Source organism: Triticum dicoccoides, chromosome 2B, assembly GCF_002162155.2.
Source record: "Triticum dicoccoides isolate Atlit2015 ecotype Zavitan chromosome 2B, WEW_v2.0, whole genome shotgun sequence".
Classification (NCBI taxonomy): domain Eukaryota; kingdom Viridiplantae; phylum Streptophyta; class Magnoliopsida; order Poales; family Poaceae; genus Triticum; species Triticum dicoccoides.
The window spans coordinates 495,406,088-495,429,909 of NC_041383.1; the positions used below are offsets into that span (position 1 = coordinate 495,406,088).

At 44.2% G+C, this 23,822-nt stretch overlaps 1 protein-coding gene and 1 pseudogene across 1 annotated transcript; both read left to right on the forward strand.

Moving 5' to 3' along the window:
- Positions 1–2,838: 2,838 nt before the first annotated feature.
- Positions 2,839–5,382, forward strand: LOC119364439 (esterase AGAP003155-like). The gene is made up of 6 exons (XM_037629913.1): positions 2,839–3,178; positions 3,402–3,500; positions 3,590–3,631; positions 3,773–3,902; positions 4,529–4,633; positions 5,007–5,382. Exons 1-6 carry the CDS (start codon positions 2,948–2,950, stop codon positions 5,132–5,134), a joined length of 735 nt encoding a protein of 244 aa, XP_037485810.1. The 5' UTR covers positions 2,839–2,947; the 3' UTR covers positions 5,135–5,382.
- A 115-nt stretch (positions 5,383–5,497) lies between these two features.
- Positions 5,498–7,876, forward strand: LOC119360957 (annotated as a pseudogene).
- The last annotated feature ends 15,946 nt before the right edge of the window (positions 7,877–23,822 follow it).

Consider the following 23,822-nt stretch of genomic DNA (forward strand, 5'->3'; position numbering starts at 1 on the left):
AGCCTAAACCGTAATTATTTTAAAGCGCCTATTCACCCCCCTCTAGGCGACATCCACGACCTTTCATTTGTCATTTATAGTTGAACTGTGGAGTACTTAATAAAAATGATAGGGGGTTTTCTAGAAAATATGAAAAAGGATTCATTTTTTACTTAAGTCTGGACTGCGGGTTTATTTCACGAAAGCACAAGGGGATTTCTAAAAAATATACAAAAAAGATTCTTTTTTGTCACTTGAGTCTGGACTATGAGTTTATTTTAGAATAAGACGGGATTTTTTCATAAAATGAGCGATGTGTGGCTAATAGCAGTCCTTGCTTTATTATTAGGTACAAATTTGTGTTGGATTTCCATATCCTCGGTGCAGTGTCCATCGTGGCCAACACCAAGGATAATGTGGCGCTTTACTCCCGTGAATTTATGTCTTATAATCTAGCGTATTGTCGTCCGGTGCCGTGTTGTGTGAATTTGTTTTAGTTTTGTGGTGCTCAGGTTTTATTCTCCCTATGATCTGGGTCTTCAAACCCAATCGTACAATGAAGAAGCGTTGGTTCAACACCTTGGTTGTGTGACCGTGGCCACAATGTAACCTTCTTCTATATTGAGATGGGAGGTTCATGTGGCTATTTTCAAAACGTTAAGTGCATTTCAAACGTTAAGTAACATTTTGTTTTATGTGGAATATTCCTTTTAGGGGGTTTGGGATGTTTGCTATTAGTATTGGTTCCAGTATATTGCATTTTTTTTTTGCTTGGGCCAATATACTGGACTTGATGTACTTCATTTGTGTAGTCTATCAAATTAGACACTCGAAAGATAAAAAGGGTGATGTGGATGACTGAGAAAATATTGTTTCTCCACTACAATGTACGATTACATCATGACCTACCATGCCATGTATTTTTGGAATTTCAGCAAGAAAGCACGAAGCAACTTGGAAGTAGAAAGCAAAAGATATGTTTTTATTTTTCCAGGGGACATGATACGTTTCTTTGCCTATCTTCTGCATGAAAACGCCGATGAACATGGGTTCACACACACACATGACTGAATTGTTAAATCTAAAAAATATTAACCGAACTCGTTTTTATTTAGTAACATATATACTACTAGAGGGTAACTCACGCTTTGTTGCACCGTTCTTCGGTCTTAGAATTAATTCTATTTCCCTCCAAGGATATTATAGCATTCACATTCCACGCATAGCGTGGAAGTTATCGAGCAAACTCGAATCTTAGCAGACGCTATTAGGTTGGCCTTGTAGGCCGGTCCTTCCGGTTTTGAAAAGAATTTGTTAGGTTTTTTTTCTTCTTTTTGTCTCTACCCTTTTTCATGTTTTATTTTTCCTGATTGCTTTTATATTTTTTCATTCACGAATATTTTTTCAAAATCATAAATATTTTAGCAAAATTATGAATATTTTTAAAATTTGGGAACATGATTTTAATTCTGAACGTATTTTCAAAATCATAATTATTTCACTAAAATGGAGAATATTTTGCAAGTTACAAACATTTTAAAATATATGCGATTTTAAAAATAGTGAATATTTAAAAACAATCATAAAACTCATGAGCATATTTTAGAATTCATGAATATTTTATATATTCATGAAGTAGTTTAAATTGAAGAACATTTTTAAAATTCACAAATGATTTTTGAAATTTTGAATATTTTTGGAAATTCACAAGAAAAATCTGAATGTTTTCTTTTTGAAAAATGTTTTAACAAAATTTCGGTTCCGATATTGTCATCTGGGACCCATAGCCCGACCAGATCCTTACAGGTGGAGTACACTTCGAGTTGAAAACTTTGGGGCTCTCCTAGGTTTCAATTCGTACAGAGCTTAGTAAAAGACTTCCGTGATGTATTGTGCGGCAAAAGCAAAATCAGACCTCTAAAATCTTTGTTAGAGCATCAATTTTCTCTTTTTGTCTCGAACACCATAAATGTTATTTCTTCGCGAAACCTCACACGTGGGATAGAACACTCGGTCACATTTGTTAAGAGAAATCAGTTTTTCCCCTAAAATAAAGAAAGAAAAGGAAAAATCAATTTTTTTGTCAGAGCGTACGTACCATTCATCCGGTGCATGTGTACACAGGTTCACCGAGTCCCTATTTGTGCTGCTAGCCTGCTATATAATCCATGTGATTCCGTTTCAAGCCTTTTAAGGGCGTGTACAATGCATAGTCTCAAGGTGATGCCTCGCATGCCATGTAGGATCGGATATGACGTAAAGTAGGTTCGGATAGGAAAGCAGGATCCTCTCCAGAAGGCGGGTGCTTGAAGAAAAAAAGTGTAGTCCGATGACAAAAGCTGAAAAGGTTGGAGTGAAAAGTAGAGATGCATGTGTACTAGAGTTTTTATTTTTTTATTTCTTAATGAGGTCCACTAATGATAGCTTGCATTGGAGAGGAAAAATTAATGTAGATGCTTCAAATTATTTTTTATCATGAAGCATATGTATCCATATGCCACCATTGTACATGCCCTAATTCTCGAGGCTAAGTTTTTGGAATCACGCGGAATCCATGCGTCTCTGTTGCCGCGGACCCCTGCACTCCTGTCCACGTGCGACACAAAGCCCTCGCCGGCCCGCGGGCCCCACGCCCAGAAACGTCACCGTCCACGTACCGACGCAGACACTCGCCTCACGGCTCACGGTTCACCCGCGTCGTGCAGACGTGCGGCGCGCGCGCACCACTCGCTCCGCCAACCACACCCCACGACACCGGCGGCAAGGCAAAGCGCAGTGGGTCCCACCACATCGCGCCTTCCCCTCCAGCGTCCACGCGGTCCACGCTCCCAGCGAACAGAATAAAAACCGTCGGGCACGGCACGGACGGCCACCAGCGCCCCTCCCCGAGCGCCGGCCTCGAACAAAAAACACCAGCCGACGCGTGCACGCAGACGGTCCAGACACCAGACGCCAGAGACAGACGCCGATGGGCAGCCTCGCCGGCGGGGTCGGGGCCAGGCGGCCGCGGTTCCTGTGCCTGCACGGCTTCCGGACCAGCGGGGAGATCATGCGGAAGCAGGTGGTGGGGAAGTGGCCCGCCGAGGTCACGGCGCGCCTCGACCTCGTCTTCGCCGACGCGCCCTTCCCCGCCGAGGGCAAGTCCGACGTCGACGGCATCTTCGACCCGCCGTACTACGAGTGGTTCCAGTTCGACAAGGTCCGCCCGCCCGCCTCCACCTTCCCTTCCTCCCGTGTTCCCATTGCCTGATCGATCTGTTTTTGCAATCTCTCTCGTGCGTCCAAGTTCGGTGGAGCCAGTGGTACCACCTTTTGTTAGCTTTTGTATAACTCCTTCTCCCCAGAATGTCGGCCCTGTGGATCTGAGTTTATTTTTTACACCTGTTATATATTCATGGAGCTTGTTTTGTCTTTCAAAACAGGGATTCACGGAGTACAGGAATTTCGACAAATGCCTGGCTTACATCGAGGAGCTGATGATCAAAGAAGGTCCCTTTGATGGGCTGATGGGTTTCTCCCAGGTAATAACACTGGGATCACCTCTACCCTAAACATATTTGTTGTCACTAAATTGTCGATTAACGATTGCAAATTATCATGGTAATACCAGGGTTCGATTCTATCTGGCGCACTTCCGGGGCTCCAAGAACAAGTAAGCTGATAGATTCTGATAACCTTACCACATCAACTCCAGTTTGATGTTCCGGTAGTAGTTCTTCCGAAGTTAGAATATGCTGAATTGCTGGTAGAGCTGCAACGTTCTTTAGCTCATTGTTCTGTGTTTTGTTGGCAGGGATTGGCCTTGACTAGAGTTCCTAAGATCAAATATCTCATAATCATAGGCGGCGCCAAGTTCCGCTCACCTGCAATAGCCGATAAGGCGTACGCCAACATGATCAAAATCCCCTCGCTTCACTTTCTTGGTACTTCAATATGTTCTTCACAGATTAGTCCTTTACAGTTGCCATGCTGGTTGTGGTTGGTTGTTGGCTAGCGTATGTTCTCTCAGTTGCTTCCTAGGCGGTGTGTGCGTATGGCTATCTCCTTATCATATTTATTTTCCAGCCGGCATGCCTACTTCATGTGCAGTTATGTTCTAGTGTTTATTATGTGATTAGGAAATGTACTTAAAGTACTCACACCAACTGTGTGCTTCTTTTGTATCATACTTATAAAAAAACTTCCAAAGGCTTCATGTACTCTAACGATAGTACTATTGAAAAACGTCCAAGAGCTCGATGTATTCTAATGATGGTAAACAGCATATTATTAGGGGATAATTTACAGAGGAAGGACATACCATAGGATCATCCATGACATATTTTACACTCTGAACAATATATATTGTGGGAGATCAAGCTTGACATATCATCTGATGACACCATTTCTAGGGGTATATTATTCCCATTGGTTACTTTAGTCGATAGACAAATTCTCATATCATTCCATGTTGAGTGTTTATTTTGGAAGATTTGAAGCCTTCTTAGGTCAACTGAGTAGTGAGCAAGTAACACAGGGCCATTAACACACCGGTTTATTTGATGTGCAGGCGACAATGACTTCCTTAAACCCCATGGTGAACAACTCATAGAGTCATTTGTGGATCCATTCATCATACGTCACCCAAAGGGCCACACGGTCCCAAGGCTTGTTGGTAAGCTCTCATATTTCCGTTTACCAAAGCTCCCCTGAATTGCATAAGTTTAGGCAGTGGATATCGATCCAGTTGTAGTGCTAATTTTGATATTAAAAAGTTCAAAGAGATCAGTAGGTAAACAGTAAACATGAGATATTTGTGATTGGAGGCCATAGGATCACAAACTTTAGCTGGAAAATAAACCTCGGTATCGCTCTTTTAATCTGATTCAGGGTTCGATATCTGTACATGCTAAGCATATTTCTTGATGGAAGAACTTCAAATAGCCCAAAGAGTTCAAACGACCTATCAATTTCTTGGTTGACCATTCTGCATCGGTATGAACGTCCTAAACTTTCTAACGTAAAATCACGCTTGTTGTTGTGTGCAGATGAGACGAGTTTGGAAGTCATGTCCCGTTTCCTTGACAAGATGGAAAAGGAGATGTCTGAACTTCCATCCGTTAAGGCCGAGGCCGAAGCAGCCGCTGATGTTGACGAAAAAGAAGTGTGCATCTGATAGCACCTCAAGGATTAGTGCCTGAATACACATCAAATACGCATATAGGCAAATCACACAGCCGTGACCTCCTTAGTTTTGTGTTGTTGCAAGTGTGTGTGATTATTATTCAATAATGATAGCTATCGTCTAGCTCTTTGCCACTACTCTTTCACATCCTATGGAACTTGTATATTTTCTCGTGTTGATACTGTATCTCTATAGTACTGTATTAACAAATAACACGAGGAAAAAAAACAGAAGTACAAGATCCGTGTAAGTACATGTAGAATAAGCTAAGCTAAGGAAGAGAGAACAGTAGAACACTGTGCTTTCCAAGAAAGAACATCTCATATGCTTTCCAAGCCAAACAAAAATTGAGGCATGCAATCACCCGATTGGCAGAATCATACAGAAGCAATAGCGCGGCGCAAGCTAATACCATATACGTACAAACCAGAGGAGCGCAGCAGCGATCCAAACTCCAGTGAGATGGCCGCGGCAGCTCACCTCCGTTGTCACATCGTCTTCAATTCGGCGAGCAACACCCGGCGTCACACGCAGGCCTCCGCCCCGTCGCTCTCGCGCGGTCGCCTCCCAACTGCCCGAAAGCCTCCCGTGGCCGCCTGCCAGCGCCACGGCGTAGGGACCTTAGAACTAGACGGCGGAGCGACGAGGCGGCCGGCGCCGCGGTTCCTGTGCCTGCACGGGTTCCGCACCAGCGGGGAGATCATGCGGAGGCAGGTGGCGGACAGGTGGCCCGCCGACGTCACGTCCCGCCTGGACCTCGCCTTCGCCGACGCGCCCTTCCCCGCCGAGGGCGACTCCCCGGTGCGCGGCTCTTCGACCCGCCCTACTACGAGTGGTGCCACTTCGTCGGCGAGGTCAGCCCGGCTTCCATTACAGTAACCAGGAAGTACTACAGTAGTTGACTTTCCAGTTGGACTGACAAAGATCCCTTCACACCCGGGATCGATCGATCTCGGGACAGGATTTCCTCAAGTACAAGAACTTCGGCGAGTCCCTGGCCAGCATCGAGGTGTGAAGTGGGAGAGAGGAGCTGATGGTGAGACGAGGGCCGTTCGACGGACTGTTCGGTTTCTCTCAGGTGGTAAACTACTTCAACTTGGGTTCCATTAGCTTCGAGCTTCGTTGGAGACATCAATCATCATATTCATACCACTCCGATGAACTGATGAGTACTACTGTGATCATCATATTCATTATTCAGGGCGCCCTCCTGTCGGCCGCGCTTGTTGGGCTCCAGCAACAAGTGAGTTGTTAATCGTCCCGTCGTCTCCTGCCGTTCATGCTACTTCTTTGGATCGACTGCAGCTCAATCGACCTGAACATTTTGTTCTTGTGTTCTATGGTAGGGGCTGGCCTTGAACATGGTTCCTAGGGTGAAGTTCGTTATGACCATATCCGGTGCGAAGATCCAGTCGCCGGCATTGGCTGCCAAGGCGTACGCCAACAAGATCAACTGCACTTCGCTTCACTTCATTGGTAATAACCTCGATGCTGCCATGTTATCATCTTAGTAATTGTCAGCAGAAGGGAGCAACTGCAATGGCTCAAGTTGCAGTTCCTTGCGCGCAGGTGACGGTGACTTCGTGAAAGCCCACGGCGAGGAGCTGGCGGACTCGTTCGTGGATCCACTTGTCATACGCCACCCGGCCGGGCACACGGTCCCCAGACTCGGTAAGCGCGCCTAGCCTGTAAATTTGGAACAGAGCATTTGGGTTCATGGCCGAACGGGGTCGGAACGCTCAGAAAGAGCAAGACAAGGTTATTGACTGAGTTTTGCTGGTTTACATTTTGTTTTTTTTTTGTGTGCTCGCTTTTGCAGACGAGAAGGGCCTCCAGGCGATGCTCAGCTACCTTGACAAGATCGAAAGTGGTCTGGCGAGAGATTGATCAACTGTGCTAACCACCACTCTGTTTCATGAGTTTATGGCATAGTAGTAGTACTAACATCTACTAACATGGATGACTGGCATTTGAAGACCACGATAACCGTTTAACACAAGGCTGCGGAAAAGTATTATTAGGTTGTCACTATTTTCATTCCTATGAATAAGAAGCGGTCGCATTTCGAGATTTAATGAAATAGTGGAGATCGTGAAGCCATTTTTCATTTGGCAGGAGGCAGTCTGAAGATCAAAAAGGCGCAAGGGGGCATGGCGGGAAGCCTATGGCTAGGAGGATCTGCTTGAGCTCTATTCTTTTGCGTGCTCTGGGTGTGTGAGCTCAAATATGAACTTCCGGTTTTTTGCTTAGGACTGGCAGAGCTGTGTTTCAAGCTTCTTGCGTGTAGTTGCTGTCTGTCTGCCGCATATGTTCCCAGGCTTTCAGTTTTTTTTGCGGGGTACGTTTTCTTTTTGCCCTTTCTACTCTTTAGTTTCATGTAATAAATGAAAATCGATGAGGGCTTGTTCGGTTGACAGGAAAAATGAAGGGGTTTGGCAGGGATTGGCAGGGATTGCACCCTCTACAAGTGAAAATCCCCTCCAATCCACCCCAATCCCCTGTGAGGGGGTGTAACTGAACGAAGCGTGAGGAGGCTCATTGTTTCAAAAGAAATTTGGCGCGAGACAATGTTCTTATCTATAATTGTGTAACTCAAAACATCGATAATTGTTTAACTCAAACTTGATGCTTCACCCACGGCTCTAGTCTTAAGATTTTCTTTTGAGACAATCTAGTCTTCAGATGTGCGTGTGTATTCCCCTAAAAAAAGAGATGTGCGTGTGTATAGTGGCATGCATGTGTGCGTGTACTCGGTGATTCTAAAAGGTTTAAAACAATATTAATTAGCCGCCGCCAGAGGCCGATCTTCCAACGCCGTTCTTCGGCGGCTCCCCTCCGCCGGCGACCTCGGTCATCGATGGTGAGGGGGGTCGCCGGATCCACGTGTGTGGATCATTTTTACTCATATGTAGTCTATGTTTTAGGTTGTTCATCGCCTTTGCTTCGGCGGCGACGATGACGATGCTGAATAAATATTCTTCGGATCCTTTCCTGACGAGGCCATCGGTCCTATGGTTGGGGATGGATCTGGAAATCAGTCTGTTCAAGCAAGGATGGCGTGGCGGCGGCGGTATCCTCGTGGTGGACCTGTGTCCTCGGACTCCATCGTTGCGATGACGTTTGCTCCAGCGTCGGCGTGGAGCTTGGGAGGTAGTCAAGGAGCGGATGCAGATTGTGGTCTGCATTGACGACATCTGTAAGACGGAACGTGTGCTGGGTTCGTGGTTCGTGGATGGCAGGTATGGTTTCCTCCTTCGGCGTCTTAGTCGTGGTGGGGTGCCAGATCTGGAGTTCGATGGCGTGTCTGGGGTGTTGCCCCGGTCTGATTCGTTCAACGGCAATGGCTTCATTTTTGGTGAGCCATCTTGGAGGTCCGCAAAGCTGCATATCAGCGATGGAGCCGTGTCGAGCTCGGGTGAGGAGGTGATCCGTCATTCTTTTTTTCGGTGGCTGCTGTGGTGGTGCCGGAGGCAGGTGACGGGCGTTAGTGTCAAGCTCAGAAATGTTCTGCTATCTTTTCAGTTTTGTCACGTCGGTTCTTACGTAACTTATACTTTGTTCTTTATGATACAAATGAGACACGTATTATCATGCAAAAAAACAATATTAATTACCTTCTTAGATTGGAACACTATTCAAACAATCAAGCAGAAAGTTTTTCTTTTGAATTTTATAACATTTTCTTGAGCGTTCCTTTTGGGGCATCAAATATCATTACTGTTTTTTAATAATGAACCCCGTTAGTAAGAAGAACATCAAGAATGAATCTCATTACTAAGGAAAACATTACGCTAGAAGGAACAAATATTTAGCCCCTTCTCAAAACAAGAAATAAGAGACCTTTGCTTTACAACAAGCCCGATACACGGTGCTATTGATTCTCCCCTCCGGGGGGGGGGGGGAGACCCTAGCGCTGCCTCGAGCTCCCCCTCCTACCTCCTTTCCTTCCTCCGCTCGGTCCGCTAGGCGCGAGCCTCAGGGTTGGGCGGAGGCACGACGGTTGCTCGGGGCGTGGCGGCATGGCGGTAGCAGCCGGCAGCGGAGGCGCGGGCTGTGGGCGGTGGCGTAAAGGGGCTGCAGTAGCGGTGGGCTCCGGTGGCGACGGACGGCCAGATCTGGGCCCAGGCGGCGCGGGCTGCGGGCGTCCGCTCCTGCCATGGCCGCGGCTGGTGGTGGTGCAGGCGCAGCGGCGGTGGCTGGTGGACGTGCTGGTCGGAATCCAGGCACCCTACCGGCTGGACGAAGGCGGCAGTGCAGATGGGCTTCCCAGTGAGTTTTCTTGGTGATCAGCGGCGGTCCTGGGGGCCCTCCTCGCCGGTGGTCGGGCTTGCGATGATGGCTTTGCGCGGTTCTGCGACGGCTGCTACCAGGGTGCCTGGTGGGGAGGTTGGTTGGAGGGATGGGCGCCGCAGACGTGCTCGGGTCACCCGTCACTGGCACATGGGTGTGCCGGTCCGGATGTGTCCGCTCCCCCACCTCCCCCTTTCCCTAGCCACGTGCAGGTCGTCGCAACTCCGACGATGTTCAAGGTGGGTTGTCTACTGCTGGACATCGGTCGGGGGTGTCCCTCTAGTACGAAGCTGGCCTCTTTGGATGGTCTTGGGGGTGCCTGGAGTTGGGCGGCGATGATAATCTACAAGTATATGGGATCGCAACAGTTTTCGAGGGTAGAGTATTCAACCCAAATTTATAGATCAGACACAAGGGAAGCCAAAGAATATTTGCAAGTATTAGCAGCTAAGTTGTCAATTCAACCACACCTGAAGATTAATTATCTGTAACAAAGTGATCAATAGCACAGTAATATTATAGTTTTGATAGTGGTAGCAGCAGCAATAGTAACAGTAACAGTGATAGCAGTAATTTTGTAGCCAGTGCAATAGTAACAATAGCAGTAGTAACTTAACAAGATCAATATGTAGGAAAACCGTAGGCGTTGGATCAGTGATTCGTTGGATGATATTCATCATGAGACAGTCATAACCTAGGGCGATACGACACTAGCTCCAGTTCATAAATATAACGTAGGCATGTATTCCGTAGATTGTCATACATGCTTATGGAAAGAACTTGCATGACATCTTTTGTCCTACCCTCCCGTGGCAGCGAGGTCCTATTGAAAACTAAGAATATTAAGGCCTCCTTTTAATAGAGTACCAGAACAAAGCATTAGCACACGGTGAATACATGAACTCCTCAAACTACGTTCATCACTGGGACTGGTCCAGATTATTGTCACTCCGGAGTCGCCGGATCATAACGCGTAGTAGGTGACTATAACTTGCAAGATCCCATCTAGAACATGGATATAACAGTGATAACATAAACGGTTCAGATCTGAAATCATGGCACCCGGGCCCAAAGTGACTAGCATTAAGCATGGCAAAGTCATAGCAACATCAATCTCAGAACATAGTGGATACTAGGGATCAGGCCCTAACAAAACTAACTCGAATACATGATGAATCTCATCCAACTCCTCACCGACCAGCGAGCCTATGAAGGAATTACTCACTCCCAGTGGGGAGCATCATGGAATTGGCGATGGAGAAGGGTTGGTGATGACGAAGATCGAAGATCCCCCTCTCCGGAGCCCCAAACAGACTCCAGATCTGGCCTCCCGATGAAGAACAGGAGACGACGGCGGCTCCGTCTCGTGAAACGCGATAATTCTTTCTCCCTGATTTTTTCTGAATAAATAGGATTTTATAGCGTCAGTTTCAGGATCTGCGGGGCCACCAGGTGGGGACAACCCACCTGGGCGCGCTTGGAGGGGGTGGCGCGCCCTGGTGGGTTGTGCCCACCCAGGTGCCCCTCTTTGGTGGTTCTTGGCTACATAAATTCTCTTTTATTGTATAAAAAATCCTCGCAAAGTTTCTTTCCATTCCGAAAACTTTTATTTCTGCACAAAAACAACACCATGGTAGTTCTGCTGAAAATAGTGTCAGTCCGGGTTAGTTTCATTCAAATCATGCAAATTAGAGTCCAAACCAAGAGGAAAAACGTTAGGAAAAGTAGATACGACAGAGACGTATCAACTCCCCCAAGCTTAAACCTTTGCTTGTCCTCAAGCAATTCAGTTGATAAACGGAAAGTGAAAAAGAAAAACTTTTACGAACTCTTTTGCTCTTGTTTCCATAAATAAGCTTAAACATCACTCAGGTTTTCAGCAAAGATTATAACTAACCATGTCAACAATAACTCTTAAAAATTATATTGACTCATATCAATGACATAATTAACTACGAGCAATAATAAGACATCTCAAACAGCAACATGTTGTTAAAACAACCATGATACAATATGACAATAGTGGTATCTCGCTAGCCCTGTCCGAGACCGCAAAACATAAATGCAGAGCACCTCCAAAGTTCAAGCAACGACTAAACATTGTAATTCATGGTAGAAAAGATCCAGTCATGGTGCACCCAACTTAGCTACACATAATGCATCAGCATGACAACAGTGCTATCAGGTTCTGGCGCTTATTTGAGAAGGTGATGACACAACATAAAAGTAGATAGATAGTCCCTTCGCAGAGGGAAGCAGTATTTTGCAGAGGTGCTAGAGCTCAAGTTTTTAAAACAGAGGTAAATGAAATTTTGAGACATGCACCCTTCTTGTTTACTTTGCGACCATCAACTATCAATATCTTCCATGCTAAACACATTAGTAGCGGTTCCCAAGCGATAAAGTAAAGTTTATTGCTCCATAGGAGTTTTTGTTTGATTATTGATAAATTCTTTTTGCAATTTGGGACTGGGAATCCCTATTACCGCCCCCTTCTCGTGCAATGGTGAGTGAATAAACACTCATCCTAAGAATAACCCGCTTAGCATGGAAGATATCAACTACATCCTGTCGCTTTATGAAAAATCCAGACACACAAAAATGATATTTATTTGAAGTTTTTAGAGGTGGCACATGCAAATTTGCTTAGGACGGCAGGGTAATACCGCATATAGGTAGGTATGATGGACTCATCTGGAATAACTTGGGTTTTAGGTTTTTGATGTACAAGCAGAATTCCCACTTAGTACAGGCTAAGGCTAGCAAATAGGTTGAGAAGCGGCCAACTAGAGAGCAACAACGGTCATGAACATGCATTATGCATAAGTAACATTGGATACTAGCATGAGTAGGATATGAACACCATGAACATAAATATCATAAATGCTATGTTGGTTTTGATTCAACTACATGCATGAACATGTGCCAAGTCAAGCCACTCCAACATTCAGAGGAGGATACTATCTCATCATACTACATCACAATCATTTTGACACAATGTTGACATCCAAGATAAATCATTATCCAATCCTAGCTACTTATGCATGGCATGAGAAACTATAATATCTAATTGTCATTGCAAACATGTTTGATCATAATAGGCTGAACCATGGATACTAGGTTAAACATAGTTACAAAAATAGAACAAGTTGAGTTCATACCCGTTTCTCTCTGCCACGGCCAGTTCATCGAATATCATCATTATTGCCTTTCACTTGCACGACCGAACATTTTGAAAATAATAATAGTGCAAGAGTGTCGTGGACTAAGCTGGAATCTGCAAACATTTTATTCAAAAGGAGAAGACAAGGTAATATGGGTTCTTTGTCAGATAAACAATAATGCATATGAGAGCCACTCAACATTTTCATCGTGGTCTTCTCCTCGGTAAGACTCAATAAAAAGAAAAGAAATTTAGAGAAACACACCGAAATATTTTTAGAGTTTTTGGTTATTTCATAAACAAGCAAATTAAAAGGGAAAAGCAAAAACGAGAAAAACTATTTACACAGGAAAGCTCCCAACAAGTAAAAGAAGAACAAGGAAATCTTTTTGGGTTTTCTTTTTAGTGCTACAACAAATTAAACTAGGAAAAGTCAAAAAGAAGCAAGAAACATGTTTTTGGATTTTCTCAAAGTTTTTTCAAACACACAAGAAGAAAGCGAGAAAATAAATTTAACATGGATAATACAATGAAAAAGTGTGAACACCGACAACTGGAATGAAATGTGTGAACATGAATGTAATGTCGGTCGGAATACGTACTCCCCCAAGCTTAGGCTTTTGGCCTAACTTGGTAATTAGTCAGTAGCCTGAGTAATGGTCGGAGTGGGTAGCTCACGGAGGCTCTCGGTGCGGATGCCTCAGCCTGCCGTGCAGCCACAACAGCTGTGTTATGAGCTCGGGCCTCGCTCTCAAGAACATAATATATTCCCCTGTTGTGAACATTAAAGAGAGCAGATGCAGGCAAATATGTCTCCACCACAGAGTCCTTATTAAACAACAATCTATAAGTGTAATTATGGGGTTCACCTCTAAGGATCTTATGACGTTTCATAGCATCAAAGTCTAGGTAGTGCGTGGGTAAAATAGGATCGGGCAAAGGTGAAACACCCAGCTCTCTTGCTAAACGTGTGGCATAAATTCCACCATAAAAATATCCACTACCAGCGTTATTTGCAACCTACGTGGAACAATCGCTCAAAGATTATAACTTCTGTCACCGGTGAGAGCGGTGCGTATGAGGCTCAAGTATGGAGCACAAAGTGTACTACAATATTGTTTGCCTACAATAAATTTTCCACTAAATAATGCAAAGTACTGGATTGCAGGAAAGAATGCTCTTTATTCTACATTGCGTCACTCCCCTAGTCTCACCATAGCAAAGACTAGTAAAGAATATCTCAAACTCATACCTTGGCGGTTCATCGAGCGAACCCCAGAATGGGATTTCGCAGTGGTGAGCAAATCTCTCTAAGGATATGGTAAATGGATTTTCATACAATTTAAATGACATCCTAGACTCACGGGGATGGAATTTAAATCTTTTGACAAATGATTCAGTGAGAGTGAGGTGTTGATTGCACTTATCTGAAATGTAGGGACCGAGGTCGGCATTGTGAACATATTGCTCAAATTCCTCCTTAATGCCCACACTCACCGTATAATCATTGCATGGCCATAAGCATGTTTTGGTGGTGGCATCTCGTATGGAACTTTCACTTGGTTCAACATAAGACCGTCGAGCGGAGCTGCTACTAGAAGATGCCTCCGAGGATGTCCTCCTCGAAGAACTCCTTCCAAAGAGGTTCATCATATTCGCGTACAATTTTCTGAAAATTTTGGATCACAAATTTTTATCAACAAAACTTTATAAGAATGATAGCAACTAATCATAGGAATGTATAGAGGCCATAACAAGCATTCAAACTACTTAGAACTCTAAGAATTCAACATGCAAACTTATCTAAAGTAGCACCAAGAGTACCTAATTATTCAAAAATATAAACCACTAAAGAAAAAATTAATTGGACACATGGAGGAGTCACATACCAAGCAACAATTCCTCGAAACAGTTCCAGAAACGGAGCTTCGAGCAAAGAGATCGAAATACGCGGTTTCGGGAGCAAGAACACGAGAGAGAGAGAGAGAGAGAGAGAGAGAGAGAGAGAGAGAGAGAGAGAGAGAGAGAGAGAGAGCAATGATGATTTTTTTCTCAACGAATGTGGTGATGTGGGAAGAAGAGATAAGTGATAGGGCCCATGTGGGGACCACAACTCACCAGGGCGCGCCTGGGGGTCCTGCGCACCCAGGTGGGTTGTGCCCACCTGGTGCATCTCCCTACGATATTATTTGCACCAGAAATTCATAAATATTCGGAAAAAATCATATTAAATTTTTAGAGCATTATGAGAACTTTTATTTTTGGGTCATTTTTTATTGCACAGAAAACTAAAAAAATAGACTAAGCATGGCATTTTATTTTATTTAACTAATAAAATCAGAAAACAAAGGATAGGGACAGAAGGTAGTGCTCACTAAATTCATCAAGTTCATACCTCTAAAAAATTATTTAATAAGGTTGATCAAGTCTTATTAACGACCACTTTCGATCAAGGTTGGAAAAAGCGGTAGGCGTAAGCGAGGTGGTTGGCCTTCTCCTTGTGCCTAGGCGGTGCCTAAGTGCCCTAGGCGCGACCTAGGCGGTAATATAGTTTTTACTCGTAGTGTTTTTATGATTATTATATGGGTGTTGATATTATATTAGGGCATATAAATAAGTTAATTACCATCTACTACCATTGGAATATAACCCGTTTGGCATATCTATGCAATATGTGGCATGATTTCTTGCTTGGGTAGGAAATTCCTTGCTTGCCGTGTCTAGATCTCCATTTATGCCCTAGGCGAGGCGTTTGGCTAATGCCTAGCGCCTAGGCGTGCCTAAGCGCCTCCTAGGCACTGCCTTTTCCAACAGAGCTTTCGATTAGCATGAAACTGAAGAACTTTCATGAATCACTAAGTTACCTCGACGGGGATATGAATGCCCCCAACAATAAGCATTTCATATTTATTTTTAACAATAGGTAAAGCTAGCTGAAAACTTCCAATAGTGATTGTTAGAGATTTTTCAATAACATTAATACCATTCACTTGGAACTGTTTCTTCGGAAAGTGCACCGTATGCTCATTACCATTGATATGAAAAGTGACCTTGTTTTTATTGCAATCAATAACAACCCCTGTAGTATTTAAGAAAGGTCTACCAAGGATAATCGACATGTTGTCGTCCTCGGGCATCTCAAGTATAACAAAGTCAGTCAAAATAGTAACATTAGCAACAACAACGGGCACATCCTCACAAATACCGATAGTGAAGGAAATATGCCCTAGAGGCAATAATAAAGTTATTATTTATTTCCTTATTTCATGATAAATGTTTATTCTTCATGCTAGAATTGTATTAACCGGAAACTTAGTACATGTGTGAATACATAGACAAACATAATGTCACTAGTATGCCTCTACTTGACTAGCTCGTTAATCAAAGATGGTTAAGGTTTCCTAACCATAGATATGAGTTGTTATTTTATAAACGGGATCACATCATTAGGAGAATAATGTGATTGACTTGACCCATTCCGTTAGCTTAGCACTTGATCATTTTAGTTTACTGCTATTGCTTTCTTCATGACTTATACATGTTCCTACGACTATGAGATTATGCAACTCCCGATTACCGGAGGAACACTTTGTGTGATACCAAACGTCACAACGTAACTGGGTGATTATAAAGGTGATGGGGAACGTAGTAATTTCAAAAAATTTCCTACGCACACGCAAGATCATGGTGATGGCATAGCAACGAGAGGGGAGAGTGTTGTCTACGTACCCTCGTAGACCGTTAAGCGGAAGCGTTATGAAAATGCGGTTGATATAGTCGTACGTCTTCACGATCCGACCGATCCAAGCACCGAACGTACGGCACCTCCGTGTTCAGCAGACGTCCAGCTCGATGACGTTCCCCGGGCTCCAATCCAGCAAAGCGTCGGGGATGAGTTCCGTCAGCACGACGGCGTGGTGATGATGATGATGTTCTACCGGCGTAGGGCTTCGCCTAAACTCCGTGACTCGATATAACCGAGGTGGAATATGGTGGAGGGGGGCACCGCACACGGCTAAGGAACGATTCGTAGATCAACTTGTGTGTCTCTAGGGTGCCCCCCGCCCCCGTATATAAAGGAGCAAGGGGGAGGCCGGCCGGCCCTTGTGGGCGCGCCAAGGAGGAGGAGTCCTCCTCCTAGTAGGAGTAGGACTCCCCCTTTCCTACTCCTACTAGGAGGGGGAAAGGAAGGGGGAGAGGGGGCAGGAAAGAGGGGGGCGCCGCCCCCCCTCCTAGTCCAATTCGGACCAGAGGGAGAGGGGGCGCGCGGCCCACCCTGGTCGCCCCTCTCTCTTTCCACTAAGGCCCATGTGGCCCATTAACTCTCCCGGGGGGGGGGGGGTCCGGTAACCCTCCGACACTCCGGTTTTCTCCGAAATCACCCGGAACACTTCCAGTGTCCGAATATAGTCGTCCAATATATCAATATTTATGTCTTGACCATTTCGAGACTCCTCGTCATGTCCGTGATCACATCCGGGACTCCGAACAAACTTCGGTACATCAATACTTATAAACTCATAATAAAACTGTCATCGTAACGTTAAGCGTGCGGACCCTACGGGTTCGAGAACTATGTAGACATGACCTAGAACTATTCTCGATCAATAACCAATAGTGGAACCTGGATGTTCATATTGGTTCCTACATATTCTACGAAGATCTTTATCGGTCAAACCGCATAACAACATACGTTGTTCCCTTTGTCATCGGTATGTTACTTGCCCGAGATTCGATCGTCGGTATCCAATACCTAGTTCAATCTCGTTACCGGCAAGTCTCTTTACTCGTTCCATAATACATCATTTCGTAACTAACTCATTAGTTACAATGCTTGCAAGGCTTAAGTGATGAGTATTACCGAGAGGGCCCAGAGATACCTCTCCGACAATCGGAGTGACAAAACCTAATCTCGAATTATGCCAACTCAACATGTACCTTTGGAGACACATGTAGAGCACCTTTATAATCACCCAGTTACGTTGTGACGTTTGGTAGCACACAAAGTGTTCCTCCGGTAAACGGGAGTTGCACAATCTCATAGTTGTAGGAACTTTGTATAAGTCATGAAGAAAGCAATAGCAACATACTAAACGATCAAGTGCTAAGCTAACGGAATGGGTCAAGTAAATCACATCATTCTCCTAATGATGTGATCCCATTAATCAAATGACAACACATGTCTATGGTTAGGAAACATAACCATCTTTGATCAATGAGCTAGTCAAGTAGAGGCATACTAGTGACACTATGTTTGTCTATGTATTCACACATGTATCATGTTTCCGGTTAATACAATTCTAGCATGAATAATAAACATTTATCATGATATGAGGAAATAAATAATAACTTTATTATTGCCTCTATGGCATATTTCCTTCAGTCTCCCACTTGCACTAGAGTCAATAATCTTAGATTACATAGTAATGATTCTAACACCCATGGAGTCTTGGTGCTGATCATGTTTTGCTCGTGAGAGAGGCTTAGTCAAGGGTCTGCAACATTCAGATCCGTATGTATCTTGCAAATCTCTATGTCTCCCACTTGGACTTGGTCCCGAATGGAATTGAAGCATCTCTTGATGCGCTTGGTCCTCTTGTGAAATCTGGATTCCTTTGCCAAGGCAATTGCACCAGTATTGTCACAGAAGATCTTCATTGGTCCCGATGCACTAGGTATAACACCTAGATCGGAAATGAATTCCTTCATCCAGACTCCTTCATTTACTGCTTCTGAAGCAGCTATGTACTCTGCTTCACATGTAGATCCCGCCACGATGCTTTGTTTAGAACTGCACCAACTTACAGCTCCACCGTTTAATAAAAATACGTATCCGGTTTGTGATTTAGAATCGTCCGGATCAGTGTCAAAGCTTGCATCGACGTAACCATTTACGACTAGCTCTTTGTCACCTCCATATACGAGAAACATATCCTTAGTCCTTTTCAGGTATTTCAGGATGTTCTTGACCGCTGTCCAGTGACCCACTCCTAGATTACTTTGGTACCTCCCTGCCAAACTAATAGCAAGGCACACATCAGGTCTGGTACACAGCATTGCATACATGATAGAGCCTATGGCTGAAGCATAGGGAACTCCTTTCATTTTCTCTCTATCTTCTGCAGTGGTCGGGCATTGAGTCTGACTCAACTTTATACCTTGTAATACAGGCAAGAACCCTTTCTTCGCCTGATCTATATTGAACCTTTTCAACACTTTATCAAGGTACGTGCATTGTGAAAGTCCAATCAAGCGTCTTGATCTATCTCTATAGATCTTAATGCCCAATATGTAAGCAGCTTCACCGAGGTTTTTCATTGAAAAACTTTTATTCAAGTATCCTTTTATGCTATTCAGAAATTCTATATCATTTCCAATCAACAATATGTCATCCACATATAATATTAGAAATGCTACAGAGCTCCCACTCACTTTCTTGTAAATACAGGCTTCTCCAAAAGTCTGTATAAAACCATATGCTTTGATCACACTATCAAAGCGTTTATTCGAACTCCGAGAGGCTTGCACCAGACCATAGATTGATCGCTGGAGCTTGCACACTTTGTTAGCTCCCTTAGGATCGACAAAACCTTCCGGTTGCATCATATACAACTCTTCTTCCAGAAATCCATTCAGAAATGCAGTTTTGACATCCATCTGCCAAATTTCATAATCATAAAATGCGGCAATCGCTAACATGATTCAGACAGACTTAAGCATCGCTACGGGTGAGAAAGTCTCATCATAGTCAACCCCTTGAACTTGTCGAAAACCTTTCGCAACAAGTCGAGCTTTATAGACAGTTACATTACCGTCAACGTCAGTCTTCTTCTTAAAGATCCATTTATTCTCAATGGCTTGCCGATCATCGGGCAAGTCAACCAAAGTCCATACTTTGTTCTCATACATGGATCCCATCTCAGATTTCATGGCTTCTAGCCATTTTGCGGAATCTGGGCTCATCATCGCTTCCTCATAGTTCGTAGGTTCATCATGGTCAAGTAACATGACTTCCAGAATAGGATTACCGTACCACTCTGGTGCAGATTTTATTCTGGTAGACCTACGAGGTTCAGTAGAAACTTGATCTGAAGTTTCATGATCAATATCATTATCTTCCTCACTAATTGGTGTAGATGTCACAGGAACTGATTTCTGTGATGAACTACTTTCCAATAAGGGAGCAGACATAGTTATCTCATCAAGTTCTACTTTCCTCCCACTCACTTCTTTCGAGAGAAACTCTTTTTCTAGAAAGGATCCATTCTTAGCAACGAATGTCTTGCCTTCGGATCTGTGATAGAAGGTGTACCCAACAGTCTCTTTTGGGTATCCTATGAAGACACATTTCTCTGATTTGGGTTCGAGCTTATCTGGTTGAAGTTTCTTCACATAAGCATCACAGCCCCAAACTTTAAGAAACGACAACTTTGGTTTCTTGCCAAACCACAGTTCATAAGGCGTCGTCTCAACGGATTTTGATGGTGCCCTATTCAATGTGAATGCAGCCGTCTCTAAAGCATAACCCCAAAACAATAGCGGTAAATCAGTAAGAGACATCATAGATCGCACCATATCTAGTAAAGTACGATTACGACGTTTGGACACACCATTTCGTTGTGGTGTTCCAGGTGGCGTGAGTTGCGAAACTATTCCGCATTGTTTCAAATGTAAACCAAACTCGTAACTCAAATATTCTCCTCCACGATCAGATCATAGAAACTTAATTTTCTTGTTACGATGATTTTCCACTTCACTCTGAAATTCTTTGAACTTTTCAAATGTTTCAGACTTGTGTTTCATTAAGTAGATATATCCATATATGCTCAAATCATCTGTGAAGGTGAGAAAATAACGATATCCGCCACGAGCTTCAATATTCGTCGGTCCACATACATCTGTATGTATGATTTCCAACAAATTTGTTGCTCTCTCCATAGTACCGGAGAACGGTGTTTTAGTCATCTTGCCCATGAGGCACGGTTCGCAAGTACCAAGTGATTCATAATCAAGTGATTCCAAAAGTCCATCAGTATGGAGTTTCTTCATGCGCTTTACACCGATATGACCTAAACGGCAGTGCCACAAATAAGTTGCACTATCATTATCAACTCTGCATCTTTTGGCTTCGACATTATGAATATGTGTATCACTACTATCGAGATTCAATAAAAATAGACCACTCTTCAAGGGTGCATGACCATAAAAGATATTACTCATATAAATAGAACAACCATTATTCTCTGATTTAAATGAATAACCGTCTCGCATCAAACAAGATCCAGATATAATGTTCATGCTCAACGCTGGCACCAAATAACAATTATTCAGGTCTAAAACTAATCTTGAAGGTAGATGTAGAGGTAGCGTGCCGACCGCGATCACATCGACTTTGGAACCGTTCCCCACGCGCATCGTCACCTCGTCCTTTGCCAGTGCTCGCTTATTCCGTAGTCCCTGTTTCGAGTTGCAAATATTAGCAACAGAACCAGTATCAAATACCCAGGTGCTACTACGAGCTCTAGTTAGGTACACATCAATAACATGTATATCACATATACCTTTGTTCACTTTGCCATCCTTCTTATCTGCCAAATACTTGGGGCAGTTCCGCTTCCAGTGACCAGTTTGCTTGCAGTAGAAGCACTCAGTTTCAGGCTTAGGTCCAGACTTGGGTTTCTTCTCTTGAGCAGCAACTTGCTTGCTGTTCTTCTTGAAGTTCCCCTTCTTCTTCCCTTTGCCCTTTTTCTTGAAACTGGTTGTCTTGTTAACCATCAACACTTGATGCTCCTTCTTGATTTCTACCTCCGCAGCCTTTAGCATTGCGAAGAGCTCGGGAATTGTCTTGTTCATCGCTTGCATATTATAGTTCATCACGAAGCTCTTATAGCTTGGTGGCAGTGATTGGAGAATTCTGTCAATGACGCTATCATCCGGAAGATTAACTCCCAGTTGAATCAAGTGATTATTATACCCAGACATATTGAGTATATGCTCACTAACAGAACTATTCTCCTCCATCTTGCAGCTGTAGAACTTATTGGAGACTTCATATCTCTCAATCCGGGCATTTGCTTGAAATATTAACTTCAACTCCTGGAACATCTCATATGCTCCATGACGTTCAAAACGTCGTTGAAGACCCGGTTCTAAGCCGTAAAGCATGGCACACTGAAGTATAGAGTAGTCATCAGCTTTGCTCTGCCAGACATTCACAACATCTGGCGTTGCTTCTGCAGCAGGCCTGGCACCCAGCGGTGCTTCCAGGACGTAATTCTTCTGTGCAGCAATGAGGATAATCCTCAAGTTACGGACCCAGTCCGTGTAATTGCTACCATCATCTTTCAACTTTGCTTTCTCAAGGAACACATTAAAATTCAACGGAACAACAGCACGCGCCATCTATCTACAACAAACATAGACAAGCAAAATACTATCAGGTACTGAGTTCATGATAAACTTAAGTTCAATTAATCATATTACTTAAGAACTCCCACTTAGATAGATATCTCTCTAGTCATCTAAGTGATTACATGATCCAAATCAACTAAACCATAACCGATCATCACGTGAGATGGAGTAGTTTTCAATGGTGAACATCACTATGTTGATCATATCTACTATATGATTCACGCTCGACCTTTCGGTCTCTGTGTTCCGAGGCCATATCTGTATATGCTAGGCTCGTCAAGTATAAGCTGAATATTCTGCGTGTGCAAAACTGGCTTGCACCCGTTGTAGATGGACGTAGAGCTTATCACACCCGATCATCACATGGTGTCTGGGCACGACGAACTTTGGCAACGGTGCATATTCAGGGAGAACACTTCTTGATAATTTTTAGTGAGAGATCATCTTAAAATGCTACCGTCAATCAAAGCAAGATAAGATGCATAAAGGATAAACATCACATGCAATCAATATAAGTGATATGATATGGCCATCATCATCTTGTGCTTGTGATCTCCATCTCCGAAGCACCGTCGTGATCACCATCGTCACCAGCGCGACACCTTGATCTCCATCATAGCATCATTGTCGTTTACGCCATTTATTGCTACTACGACTATCGCTACCGCTTAGTGATAAAGTAAAGCAATTAAAGGGCATTTGCATTTCATACAATAAAGTGACAACCATATGGCTCCTGCCAGTTGCCGATAACTTCCGTTACAAAACACGATCATCTCATACAATAAATATAGCATCATGTCTTGACCATATCACATCACAACATGCCCTGCAAAAACAAGTTAGACGTCCTCTACTTTGTTGTTGCAAGTTTTACGTGGCTGCTACGGGCTTAGCAAGAACCGTTCTTACCTACGCATCAAAACCACAATGATAGTTCGTCAAGTTAGTGCTGTTTTAACCTTCGCAAGGACCGGGCGTGGCCACACTCGGTTCAACTAAAGTTGGAGAAACTGACACCCGCCAGCCACCTGTGTGCAAAGCACGTCGGTAGAACCAGTCTCGCGTAAGCGTACGCGTAATGTCGGTCCGGGCCGCTTCATCCAACAATACCGCTGAACCAAAGTATGACATGTTGGTAAGCAGTATGACTTGTATCGCCCACAACTCACTTGTGTTCTACTCGTGCAAATAACATCAACGCATAAAACCTAGGCTCGGATGCCACTGATGGGGAACGTAGTAATTTCAAAAAATTTCCTACGCACACGCAAGATCATGGTGATGGCATAGCAACGAGAGGGGAGAGTGTTGTCTACGTACCCTCGTAGACCCTTAAGTGGAAGCGTTATGACAACGCGGTTGATGTAGTTGTACGTCTTCACGATCCGACCAATCCAAGCACCGAACGTACGACACCTCCGTGTTCAGCACACGTCCAGCTCGATGACGTTCCCCGGGCTCCAATCCAGCAAAGCGGCGGGGATGAGTTCCATCAGCACGACGGCGTGGTGACGATGATGATGTTCTACCGGCGCAGGGCTTTGCCTAAACTCCGCGACGATATAACCGAGGTGGAATATGGTGGAGGGGGGCACCGCACACGGCTAAGGAACGATCCGTAGATCAACTTGTGTGTCTCTAGGGTGCCCCCCGCCCCCGTATATAAAGGAGCAAGGGGGGAGGCCGGCCGGCCCTTGTGGGCGCGCCAAGGAGGAGGAGTCCTCCTCCTAGTAGGAGTAGGACTCCCCCTTTCCTACTCCTACTAGGAGGGGGAAAGGAAGGGGGAGAGGGGGAAGGAAAGAGGGGGGAGCC